Source organism: Glycine max, chromosome 11 (genome assembly GCF_000004515.6).
Source record: "Glycine max cultivar Williams 82 chromosome 11, Glycine_max_v4.0, whole genome shotgun sequence".
Lineage (NCBI taxonomy): Eukaryota > Viridiplantae > Streptophyta > Magnoliopsida > Fabales > Fabaceae > Glycine > Glycine max.
The window spans coordinates 1,568,172-1,581,984 of record NC_038247.2 but is presented as its reverse complement, the minus strand read 5'-3'; the positions used below and the strand labels follow the sequence as shown (position 1 = coordinate 1,581,984).

The window sequence follows — 13,813 nt, the reverse complement described above, 5'->3', positions numbered from 1 at the left end:
CCCTAATATTATATATTAAGATAGATTACGCACTAATGATGTATGAATTATTTGTCTTGTTCGTGAAATAGAAATGAAAAGGAAAAAATCAGTAGTCTTCTAAAATATGTGATGATGCAAAAGCTGGTTTTGATTGAAAATTACCGATGATCAACATTATAATTTTCAATCACAAAATAGCAAATCGCCAATATAATCATTGGCGAATAAAACCAGCATCAGAATATTAAATGTACGTACGTAGCTAGCATGCAGTTCCTTCCCCATACATTCGGATAATGTAGGTTTTGGATCCCTAAACTTTTTAGTTTATATATAGTTCCTTAAATGGCCCGCAGCCTAATTTGGTGCTGAAGTATTATTAATCAAAACACCTAATAAGCCTGTTTTAATAAATGGATAGATTGAATTAATGTCCTAGATAAATTTTCAGTTGTGGTGATGAAATGCAAATGCGCGTGGAAGAGGCATATTTTAGATGATGAATAAATATAAAGAAAAGATGCGGTCCCATGCAAAATGGAGAGATGAGGATGGGTGGCGTACTTTAATACACCAATTAATAAGAATTAGATGGGCAAAAAATTGGACCACCTCATCTCCCGCACAGTCCCTTATTATAGGAACATTATTTACACAAACCCAGGCGCATCTATTCTTTCTCTTTTCAATACTTCTCTCACCTTTTTTCTACACTGTGTAAGAACACAACAGTTTACAGATTAAACAACACAACAGAAAACTCTGCTAGCCTTTATTATTATATTATGGAAGAGAACAGAGGGTGACCCACAAACTTAGTCCAAACACAGTTCTCTTGCTGAAACCGATCTGAAAAAGCCAGTAAAAGACTCTTACTTAGGATGACTTCGATCTTGGGATTCGTTTCCGGATCCCTACAAAGATCGTCTTAATCCCATCACCATGCATATTTTTTTTTTTATTCTTAAAAAATTCACAAGGCTTGAGTTGTGATTGTGAAACAATAAACAAATTCATGGGCGCAGAGAGACCCTACAAATCTACAATTTTTCTATCATGGCAACATTATGGTGGGTTTGGTTTTGGATGCGGGTGGTAAAAGCAGAATTTGTTAAAATATCAACATTTTCGTAAACTCATGTGGCGGCTTGTAGTATATGTACCAGGCAAAGGACGATCATTACTTTCTGTTGCTCCTGGTCCTTCATAAATACTTTGTAGAGAAGGTCTGTCTTTTTTTTTTTTAATAATTAATACTCATACTCATATCTGACAATGTTTATTTATTTATATATTCAATTATTTGCATTCAATATAAAACATTTTCTAATAACATTATTTATTTTACTGGTAGTAGGTCCTTAGGGATAAGAAATAATTGAGGAAATTTCCTTGATATTTTCTTACTGTACCAGAAGTCTATTTTGGTTGTATTTATATCTTGCATTGACCCACTTCTAAGAGAGAGAAAGAGAAGGAGAGAGAGAGAGAGAGAGGTAAACATATATCAAATGATGATCATGGCTTGAGGGTCATCATCACCCCATCTGATCTTCTATTTCTGAGGAAGTATTTCTCATCCTTTGTTCCTAGGTTGGTTTTCATGGTAGCTCTATATATGTTAGCTTATTAAGAGAACAAGTCTGAGATAAAAAGGAGCTTCCACTTACTCTACCAATTACCACCGTCGCCGTTCAGAAGTAGCCTCCACCGACCACCGCAGGCGCCACAACCATCCTACTTTGATCCGCTTCCCTCATACCTAACAAATTATTCCACTCTTCTTCTATTACGGTAAGATCTCAAGAGTTATTCAATTACTTTCGACAGAAACAAGCAAAGTAACTATTCAACTTCCTTTCTTTCTTCCTTTTCTGCTTTTGGGCTTATAAATAATTCGCCATGGACATCCCTTAATGAGTTTTCAACTCTTTTTATGTAGCCTTTGGATTCTGTTGCGGGATGAAACAACTCAACAAGCCAAGCATATCCCTTGCAGTAAATATTCCAGCAACATAAGAAACCTGAAGCAGTATAAGTAACTGGTGAGAAAGCAATTTGATCAATTAGAAGAAGAACTTTAGCAGGTTGAAGAGCTTTATTCTATAATTAATTTGATGGCTCGACAAGTGTGTGATGACAAATTATCAACTGGATTCTGCTACTCTGATGTATCATCGGGAAATCCAACGATGTTGGTGAACCAGATCCAAGGCTTTGTGTCAGACCCGGAGATGTACAACCTCACCACGGGCATGGAAATGATAGGGTTTCCAAAGAGTGACACCAACGCTGTCATGTGGAGAAGTTTCATCCCCGAACCGGGTCCTTCTTCTTCCAAAACCATCAACGATTCTTCCACCACTTTCTACCACCACGACTACAACAACAAGAATGCAGATTTCACACCAGCAGGGAATATTTCTGAAACAAGTGCCGAGAATCTAATCGTGGGAAATCACGATTCAGCCCCGTGGCAAGACAACAACAACAACAGATTTGACGATTCTTCTCTAAGGTGTGTGTTTCCTTGTGAAACCAACGAAAGGCCTAGCCAAGGTCTTTCACTCTCTCTTAGTTCAACCAACCCTTCCACTATCGGGTTGCAATCTTTTGAGCTAAGACAAACAGGCCATCATCCTGATTTTGTTTCGTCGAGTTCCAGAGAAGGGTTCTTTGGAAAACCAGTTTCTCTTCAACAGCAACAGATGTTGTCACAAGATGGGTATGTGAGTTCTAATTCTAAAGTTGCAAGTGTTTATCAACAAGGACATTTCCTGGTGAAGAACTCCAAGTTCTTGGTTCCTGCACAGGACCTTCTCAACGAGTTTTGTAGCCTTTGTGCAAAGCAAAGCGACTTGGGAAAGCCAACAAAATCGTTGAAGAAGCAGTGGGAAGATCAGGAAAATAACGGTGTCGGTTCTTCGAAGAAGCATTCTCTGACCTCTCTAGAGTTCGTGGAGTTGCAGAAGAGAAAGACAAAGCTGCTTTCGATGCTGGAAGAGGTATATTTGTTTCCAAAATCTTGTTTGGCTTCATTTAAGAGCTAGTGTTGTGTGTACTAGTTAGTTCTACTTTTTTGCAAGGAAATAACACCTTTTATCCATCGTTCCCCAAAGTATGGAAAAAGGTGTGTAAGTAAGTTAAATCCGGGCCTTTACTCCAAGTGAATTGGTTTCTATCTATTCATTCAGGTCCTTTAACTTTTCGGTGTTGTGTGTGGGTTATTTGATGGATGGGATTGGGGTCTTTCGATTTTGATTCCTGAACTGCCACAACGGGCCCTTTCATTAATGCTCTCTCACCTCATGACAACTGAACCTTTTTCATAATTTACCTTCACAACACAAAACCTCTTTCCCCTTTTCCTTTTCTTGCCAACAATAACATACATACGTGCATTCATCTACATATAAATAGCATGGTGAAAGCCCTTTCATTCAATGGGAGGGTAGTTATAGTTTACTTTCAAATTAAAGTGTGTTATTGACTTTGGTTTGGCTTCAAGGTTGACAGAAGGTACAAGCACTACCGGAATCAGATGAAGAGTGTGGTGTCATCGTTTGAAGCGGTGGCGGGGAATGGTGCTGCGACAGTGTACTCAGCTTTGGCGTTGAAGGCCATGTCGAGACATTTCAGGTGTTTGAAAGATGGGATTTTGTCGCAGATTCAGGCAACAAGAAAAGCCATGGGAGAGAAAGACCCAGTTGCACCAGGCACAACAAGGGGCGAAACGCCAAGACTTAAAGTCATTGACCAAACACTGAGACAACAAAGGGCGTTTCAGCAAATGAGCATGATGGAAACACATCCTTGGAGACCCCAACGTGGCCTTCCAGAGCGTGCCGTTTCAGTTCTTCGGGCTTGGCTCTTTGAACATTTTCTCCATCCGTAACTAACTCTCTCCCTGCTTACTAATTAATATCCTCTTCTTTTCTGATTGCTAGTTAATAGGTTACTTATATTATTGAATATTCATGTCCCAATATAAGTAACCTACAAAATACATTTTACTGAAGAATCAATGTTTCTATCTAAAATAAAATAAGAAAACAAATTGCAAGTTGATGGTGCCGTGAGTTTCTCATGCGTGGCGTATAGAATCTCAATCATTTCTGCTTGCAAAAACTATGGTACATTTTGGTAGTTTCTGCGCATCACTATTCAGATTCCTTCTGTTGGTATTTCGTCATATTATTTTCAATCATACGTTTCTAACGTGGCCATATAAGTAATTCTTTTATTAATTTGGTCCTCTCTTTATTTTACTAATACTTTTTTAATTTGCCGTCTGTGTAATATGTATATCTCCTTCGTTTGACCCCCTCCCCTCAAATGTTGCTTGATATCTAATCCCTAGCTTAATTACAATATTAGAAGGTCAGATTCTTATAACTAAATTTTTAGTGTAAACTTTTGCAGGTACCCAAGCGATGTTGATAAGCATATTTTAGCACGCCAAACCGGTCTCTCGAGAGGCCAGGTACGTTCATATCTTTCTCTCTCTCTCGATCACACACACACATACCTCATTTCCCATATTGGTTATATTTTAATTTGCATATAGTAATAAAATAGACATTAGGTGTGAGGTCGTTATTATTATATTATATATGATATATGATATGATATTCTTGTGAAAATTGAAAACTCCGTCGGGTGACCCATATTATGTTTGAAAGCAGGTTTCGAATTGGTTTATTAATGCAAGGGTGAGACTATGGAAGCCAATGGTAGAAGAAATGTACTTGGAGGAAGTGAAGGATCCTGAGAACAACATAGCTTCCTCAGAAGGGGCTACTGATCAAGACAATGATATAAACCCAAATAATGTTCAATACCCTCCACCTCCTTTATCATCAAGATCAGAGGATCAGAAGCCATCACTGGTTCGAATTGACTCCGAGTGTGCGTCCTCCATCATCAACAACCACAGTACCCCAGATAACAAAAACGATCCAAAGGGCCAAGAACAGTGCTTTGGGTCAGTGGAGCTTGATTTTTCATCATACACACACCACTCCTCGGGCATGGTTTCTTACGGAAGTAGTGATCAGAATGGGAACAACAACCAGAGTGGGGTGTCTTTGACGCTAGGGTTACAGCAACATGGGGTGAGTCTAGCGTTCCCGCCAGCAACACAGAGTTCACTGTACTATCCAAGGGACCAAATTGAAGATTGTCAACCAGTTCATCAGTACTCTCTTTTGGACGGTGAAGGACAAAACCTGCCTTACAGGAATTTGATGGGAGCACAGCTTCTGCATGACTTGGCAGGATAGATTATATATATTAATTCTTGATTTGAGGAATTGAGATTAAAATGGTGAGTATAATCAACAACAAATTAAGATTAGTCTCTTTTTTTTTTCACTTTTAGCTAGCTACGTACAAAATTATTATATAGTACACAATTAATGCTTAATTCCATACATAAAGCTATATATACTTGGTTAATTAGATAAACGTACAGTTTAATTTCTACATGTGTATTTATGTTATAATTTGGAATTCGGATTCCTAAGTCAAGATTTATACGTACGTACAGAATTGTTTACTTAATATAATCCTTTGTTTTTTTTTTTAAAACTAAAAGCTAATTGAGATAGTTTCCCCACTTTTGAATTGGAATGCTCCTAATTGGTTCGCTTCCGTTTGCCACTGAGCTAGTGGCAAATAAAATTCGTTTTGTGAGGGTTGGAGATATTTGTAGTTTGTTATGAAAAGAAAAGAATATATATTGAAAAACGACAATAACGTTTGGTTGCACAATTTTGGTTGGATGCTAAGAAGAACAAGAATTACAAAAAACAAAATAAAAAATATCAAAGATAATTTTGGTGGTTGTGGTCCCTAATTCACCACCCCATGAAGACAACATCTCGTGCCGATAAGAATTGGTTGCTTTATGATATGTCAACTTTCGCTATTGGTTTATCTGTGCCCCTTTCTTTTTGGCCAAACTAAGAGATACCGCTCAATTAATGAATTTAGTATTAGAGGTGCTAGGTTATTCAGACTATCCTATCAGCCCCTATATGTTCTCTAAGGAATGCAACTAGTGCGTTAAAGGATTTAAGAACAGAATCGCACCCACGTACCAGAGACAGATACGTAATGGTATTCGTTTCTTGGTATGACAATATAATGGTGGATGATTTGGGCAACATAAGATCACCTAAGTTATAAAATTGTTGCAAAAGAAAATAATTGTAGCACATATAGTAATGGTATTCGTTTAAACCTTTATTACTATTTGCTATGCATAATAATTATTTAGTTAAATTTTTAATTTAATTTGATTGTATTAAAACTATTTTTTTTTATTTATCATTTACATATATCACGTCTGATAATTTGGTTAACTGTTATAATAAAGAACTTAAAATATATAAAAATTAAGGATATTTTTAATTAGTTGAAATCTATAAAATTTTATATTAATTAAATGTATATACTTATATTTGATATATATATATATATATATATATATATATATATATATATATATATATATATATATATATATATATATATATATATATATATATATATTATTTTGTTGGTTCGGGAGTATTTCCAGTTACGTATTTTCCTATGATGAATCCATACCAACAGAGACGAAGTAGAAGAAACAAACTAGAAAAAGCAAGACGCGGTTTCTTTCTTCTGGTGTTTGTATATACACACGGAAAGAAGTCATCATGGTTGACTCCAAGAAGTTAAAATAAAAGGCAAATATACAATATACTCCAGTGAAACAAACTAGCTAGCTAGCTAGGTATTAATTATATATATTATGTAAGTAAAAAAAATTAAAAAATAGGAATATATTGACATAATATTAAGTGTTAACAAAAAAATAATTATAGAAATAAATCACAGATAAGAGGATAATATTTTCAATATATAGAAGAAAGTTATATATATATATATATATAATCTCTTTTTTTAGGCATAAAAGAAGAGAACGATAATAATTTCTCTTAGTAATATATAGAAATAAGACATTATACGAATTTTCTCTCTAAGAAATTGGGAGGAAGGTGACGGAGAAACTTGTATTTATATAAGAAAATTACACGTAATTCATTGCTGATTAGTGCAATATAGCAAAATAAGAATTTTCTAAGCGTGTGGAGAGTGGACTAAGGGCCTTATATAGGGCCATTGTTGACCTCCTCCCACAGGTCTAGGAGAATGGAAGTGAAGATGAATTGTTCCGATCCACTGTGCAGTTAATTCGTGTGATAATGAACAAATACGGATAGAATTAAAAATTGAGGACTGAAGACCTAAGTAAAACCTAGGCCCTAGAAGATCGTAGTCTTCCATACGTTGATGTTAATTTTACAACAATATATCATATGACATATAAGGTCTTCGCCTTCTGGCTTCAACTTCCCAACCAACTTGCCAATTTTGTCTCTTCAAATATATAACCCCATTAATTCCACCGTAAAACAATTTCCGCATGTTGCGTACGAGATTTCCTTTTGTGTTTGTGTGTGTGTACGTAGGTATAGATGCTTTGCTAGTCGGGTATTAATAAGATCATTATAAATAGAACATATTTCTTACACATATAAAAAACAAAAAAGATTTCTTGCAAGCGTAGATGTAGATTGGATTATTTGCATTGATCATTCATATCCTTTTAAATTGTTGTGTATGGCCACTTGACTCTGTTGGCTTCTTGGAGGTGCTTAGACATGATCATTCTTAACCAACGCAGAAGGTTCGTTAAAATTCAATTAATAGGTACCCAAAAGAAAGAAAAAAAAATGATTTTCTTTTCCTACATGGAATCAAACCTTGAGAGGAGGACTGTGATAAAGTGATAAGAGTTTTTGGATGATTTTCCATCGTTAATTACCTGACAATTAATTGCAAATTGGATTCCTGGTTTAAATGTTCATAAACTAAGGTTCACAAAACACTTTTTGAAAAATTGTTTTTATTTCTTTATTTTCTATTTTGATTTTAACTCATTGAAAAATAAATATTTTTCACTTTTATTTTAGAATTTAATTATAATATATTGATAGTATGAATATGTTTTCATTATCATTTTATTATAGTTACCATGTATAATATTTTTTTTTAATTATTATAATTATTACTTCAAAATATATAGCTAAAATCATTTGTAATTGTTTAACAAGTAGAAATTTTTTCATAGGCACGAATATTAAGCTACCTCTATCTATATTACCATTTCTTTTTGGGCCCAAAGGTTGATGATTTTATAGACGAAAGCCATTTTGTACTTCTGATGAGGCCATAAGCATTTTAATACTGATATTGGGCTGGACATATTCGTATTACAAGGTCCTCCAATATGCACACTCCTTTCTTTTTTATCCCCCCGCCCCCCTCGTGAAATTTTCTGGATACTTCCCTTCCCCTCCCACCCTTGATAGTAAATTCTGATATTTGTACTTCTGATGTGTTTGTAATAGCAATTTAGTAAACCAAAGAACAGCAATTAGTGATTTATGCTTGCGGTATCTTGAGTGGCAGATATGATTTTTTTCGTTTTTTTTGTTGTTGTTGTTTTGTGCTCTTAATTCTAAGGATTATCTCCATCAATTAAAAAGAAAATACAAATTGAACTTCTGAGCTATATATTCATCTGCAACATAGTTGTTAAGTTGAAATACAAATTCGTAACCAATAATATAGCAACACTTATTATGTATTACAACATGCACGTTCTTTCCACAACCATCCAATAGGATACTCGGGAAGAATGACAAAAATTTCAAGTTAACGTCCAACAAATGAAGAAATAAGGTCCAAGAATATATGCAAAGAACCTAAAACATATAGGGTAATATTAATAAACACTTGTCACAATTAAGCAGGTTCACTGAACTCACCATCTCTACATACAGCCACTTCTATCTTCAAGATTCCTGTCTTGTTCGACTTCATCACTCTGCAACAGTTTCTCCTTGGGGCCTGCAGCCAAACATATCAACAAAAGGCCGAAACACATACATTATTAATTTCTCGTCAATAGGTGGTGCTACAATTAGTTTTCTTAAGTTGTAATATTAAGGATTAATTAAGATTTTAATGACTTACTCTATCCCATAGATGCGGGTCCTGCTTCTTGTGCACCTCTATTTTGTCAAGAGCAGAAGGATCAGCCATATTCCATCGACATTCTGGAGGAGGAATAGGATCTCTTTCATATTCAGTCACTGTTTGTTGCAAAGTGGAATTGAGTTTTGCCTTGGAAAAGTAAAAGACGAAAGGTTTCTGACACGGGTTTCTGCTAAACGGGCGTGTGTTGAAGGCATATGCAGTGTAATCTGCTCTTCTATACCAATTGAGGAATGTTCTTGAAGGCATTTCCATCTCCCGCTGTGTAAATATGCCGCGAAATATCTGAACAGCAAAACCCCATGACACTGAAATGGTCCATCTCCTATTTCTGTCATGGCAAATGGATTGTTGAATGAGAGATGCTGAGTCAAGCTTCATCGGAATGGTTAGCCGTTTAATGGCTTCTACTCTGGTGGCATTCGGGAAGATAGGCTCAACCACATCAAGGTGGTGCAGTGACACCAATGGAGTCACTGGATGAGCTGCAAGAAGCCCAAACAAGTTCCCATACACATCATACTGTAAAAAAAAAAAAAAAAAAAAAAAAAAAAAAAAAAAAAAAAAAAACAAATACAACAAACCAAAGGCTGTTAGTGTAAAAACTTGCAAAATAGTAGCAAACAAGACTACATTGATTTTGCAAAACCAAAGTTTGAGGAATATTATTAACCGTGAGATAAAATATTGATTGTGCAAAACTCAGAAAGAAATACCATGACTGGAACTAATGCTTTGTTCACCAAATAAATCAGAAAGAAATGACTATGTATAATTACTAAAAATATATGTAACAGTTTTTTTTTTATATTTTGGATATTCTATAGTACTTCTAATACATATATATTTTTTACTTCTATTTCCTAGGTTTTCCTTTTAGAATGATAATTAATCCAGATGATCAAGCCTAGTTTTGCAATGTCTCCGTTAGCTACCTCTTTAAGAAACAACACCTAATTACGGGCAAAAAACTAACAAAAGTCTACATCATTTTTGGACCTGGCAACTACCCAAAACCTAATTTGTTTAAAGCCAAAATAACAGGTACATAATTAAACTGGAACTCAACGTTGATTTTTTTTTTATTATTATTCAGGGACTCAACATAGAATGGTAACATAAGAGTCAAATTTTAGAAACCTATGTGAATGTGAAAAGAACATTGAAGAGGCAGTTGTTCACCACCCACTATCCCAAAATGGAGCGTGTTTTGTTTGTAAGAGATTTTCTGTTAAATGCAAATTAAATACCACTATCAATCAAGTTCGGTAGCAACTGATGTGCTGTATAGTTTAATACGTTAATAATTAAAGCATTTAACAAATAAATAAAACCTATTCTTTTTTCCCCTCCTTAACTATGTTTTTTTAGTAATGTTATATAAGATGATTGTTAGGAGAATACCATAGAAGGATTTAAAATTATTCTAGATAAATATCTCTTCATCATAAAAATAAGTAGTTAAGCTTGTTCCGTTTATTATTTTTCATATATGTTAAATGCAAATCTGATTGATTAATTGAAAAGTTTTACTAGTTTTAAAAAATAATCAATGCTTCATTATATAAAATATATTGGTTGAAATATAAAACAAAGTTACCAATAAATTAAATATTATAATATTAAGTTATTTTGATATATATATATATATATATATATATATATATATAAGTATATAATTAGAGGGGAATCAACTTAATTGAAGAATAACTCTTTTTATAGTTACTCTTTTTTTTTTTTTAATTATGATATTGGTATAAAATAATCTATGTTGAAAGTGGTTAATCTTTGTTGGAGACCTCAAGAGCATATAAGATAAGTATTTTACTTTAGAGATAATTTATTTTATATCTAATAATTAATCAAGATTTAAATTTGGACTATTTGATTAAGAGACACAAAGAATTAACTCTTGTATCAACCATTGTTAATTTTTATAATTATTTTTCATCATGAACATTCATTTTCTTAAAATCTAATGATTACAAATTAACTGTTATATTTCAAAAAAATAAATGAAGAATAAAAAATATTTTTAAAAAAGTTACTTTTTTATAAATTGATGCCTCTTATAATATATATATATATATATATATATATATATATATATATATATATATATATATATATATATATATATATAATTAATCACTTTGAATTGGTCTCTTCTCCCCATCACACTCTCTTCTTACTTAGTAAAGGTGACATCATCCTATTCAACTTGGACCACATGTTGATTTTTATGTATTACTTAGTTCTTGAATTCAATTTTGTGTGAAAGACATTTTCAAAATTGGTAATAATATAAATTTTCTTTAGAAAATTATCTTAAATCGCAGTAATATGTGTATCTAGACATTGATTTGGGTAATAAATTAGTGTGGTACACAAAGGAGAAAGAAGAACTTAATAGAAGCCACCGACACGGTTCATTCGTCACTCATGTCCAGGGGACAAGTTACGGAAAAGCTGGCAATTGCCAACAACAGTAAGAATGGAAAGTTCTACTGTTCTATTCCAATGCAGAAAAGGAAACCCAGTTGGTTTGTCCTTTCTGAGCTCCAACTCACTCACCCCACTCGCACACCAAAAGACATTAGCCACATTAACACAAGACACTACGAATTAGAGAAGCATGGTGACGATAATCAATTAATTACTAGTAATAGGATAGTGTTAATAGGAGGAGACCTGGTGAAAACCGATTTCCTTAGTGAGTGGAACACCGAGTTCAGCCATACAAGCTTGCATTCGATCATCGGAGCCATAGAGAGCAGGATACCTCTGAATACAGCGGTCCTGCATTTTGCTCAGAGCTTTGGCCAACGGGTAGCTTATGGCGAAGCCGCCTCCACCATAGGCCATGCCGTAGGAGAAGAATATGTTCTGCAAGTGACTCTCCGACAAGCTCCCAATGTAGTACATGTAGTTGTGGTCGTACTTGTTTAAAATCCTCAGCAGATTGTCCGTCACGAAAACGGTGTCGTCGTCGCCCATGACGAACCACCGCACGTCCTTGTGCCCCATACGCAGCGTCTCCGTCACGATGCGGGAGATTCGAATCGCGGAGCGGTGCCCCAGCTTGTTGGTGTATACGAAATTCGAGGTGTCGGTGGACACCTTCGTTGGTGGCAACCCTTCCTTTGGGTTCGTCTTCACGCGATCGTCCAGCCACACCACTCCCCTCATCTTGTCCTTCTTGTACCAAGTCTTTATGTAGTTCTTTCTGTGCTCCCATAGCTTCGATGACGCCGCGATTCCGAACACCAGGTGGCGGAGCTCCGTTTTCTGGCGCCCCGGCCGTTTCCCCTTTCCGGTGCGGGAAGTTTGGGATGAAGACGGCCACTCCGTTACGTTTGAGGAAGGGAAGAGGTGGTTGATGATGAAAGGAGCGTGGCTGCACGTGCTTGATGATGTGGACGTGGAAACCAGCTTTAGAGTGTAAGCCATGTAGGTGAGGGAAACCAAGAACATGAGCGACACCATAAGCTTCTGTGAGGCCGAGGAACGTGCCTGTGCGGGACTCAGACATCGACCCTGATCCCACGTTAATTTATCCGAATCTTTCATTCCTCCTCTCCTGCTGATATAGAATTCACATGCAAAGGTGCCAGCTTGCACACTCTTCTGAACCAATGAGGGCTGGCACTTAAACTAGAGATGTGTGTGTGCAAGTGGGGAGAGTGATAATATCGGAGTTAGAGAAACGTCTAAATTTCTACTTTGATAAGGTTCCTACTTCCTATACATGCCACCATTACCATATATATGGCACTGAACAATTTCCACCTCTCTTTGTTTTTTACTCTTCAGGGGGGTAAGTGGTTAACTACTTTCTATCGCAACAAACAAACTACTCTGTCATCTAAAACTGGCAATAGCTAGTTCCGTTTGGCTTTTTCTGTTAATGACCAAATGCAATACACAACAAAATTATAATACCAATTCTTATTGTTAGCTTTTATTAATATGTACAAGAATATCTCAATTAATTTTATTTATATAAATATTAAACTTTCGTAAGAAAAAAATCTACGATTCTTTAAGTGACTAGTGTTTAATAACATGACACTTAACAATAGTGACCGTGCTTAGCCTTAATTTCTTGTCTGAAACTTTTACTTCAGATGACACTTCTTCTTTTTTCTTAGGAAATGCTACTTTTCTTAATAAAACGACAATTTCAGAATTTCTTAACCCACAAAGGAAATCAACACCTTTTAAGGAAATATTAAATGAAAACAATAAAGTCAATTCTATGACTTGTCCAATACCTACTCGTGCACATACAAAACAATTTACTTACCAGTAACCATGTAGTTATTGCTAAATAACATCGCGTTCATGATCTATCCGTCTCACCAATTTGACCAGATCTAAAGAGACTTTTAATAGTTCTATCAAAGTAAGAGAATTTTAATAGATTCCAGTTTTTAGACTTTGTACCATCCGGCCATCTTTCGGTCCAGCCCAAAAAGCTCCACCCAAAGACCAATCCGGTCGACTCAATCCTGAGCGTAAATAATATGTGTTATTATTAATATATTAATCTTATATTTCATGTATTAAGGGATTTAAACTAATCATATTTATATTTCAACTTTATTAAATCTCTAGGAATGCTAGATATAAAGATATGATCAAATTTTATCATAATTAAAGAACTCCTGTATAATTCACGTTATACTAGATAGCAAGTAAAATACACTTTTATGCTCTT

General features: G+C 34.9%; 2 protein-coding genes across 3 annotated transcripts; one reads left to right on the top strand and one right to left on the bottom strand.

Annotated features, from left to right (window-relative positions):
* The first annotated feature begins 653 nt into the window (after positions 1-653).
* LOC100803088 (homeobox protein BEL1 homolog) lies at positions 654-5,442 on the top strand. Of its 2 annotated transcripts, XM_006590442.4 has the most exons (6): positions 671-1,208; positions 1,576-1,776; positions 1,925-2,987; positions 3,491-3,873; positions 4,405-4,465; positions 4,668-5,442. In XM_006590442.4, the coding sequence occupies exons 3-6, from the start codon at positions 2,100-2,102 to the stop codon at positions 5,262-5,264; spliced, it is 1,929 nt and encodes a 642-aa protein (XP_006590505.2). In that variant the 5' UTR covers positions 671-1,208; positions 1,576-1,776; positions 1,925-2,099; the 3' UTR covers positions 5,265-5,442. The 2 variants fall into 2 exon arrangements, with proteins under 2 accessions (XP_003538310.2, XP_006590505.2); XM_003538262.5 differs by having other exon boundaries at positions 654-1,776.
* A 3,132-nt stretch (positions 5,443-8,574) lies between these two features.
* Positions 8,575-12,830, bottom strand: LOC100801504 (uncharacterized). The gene is made up of 3 exons (XM_003538259.4): positions 11,785-12,830; positions 9,073-9,615; positions 8,575-8,946 (listed from the first exon to the last, which is right to left on the bottom strand). The coding sequence occupies exons 1-3, from the start codon at positions 12,661-12,663 to the stop codon at positions 8,842-8,844; spliced, it is 1,527 nt and encodes a 508-aa protein (XP_003538307.2). The 5' UTR covers positions 12,664-12,830; the 3' UTR covers positions 8,575-8,841.
* Positions 12,831-13,813: the final 983 nt, after the last annotated feature.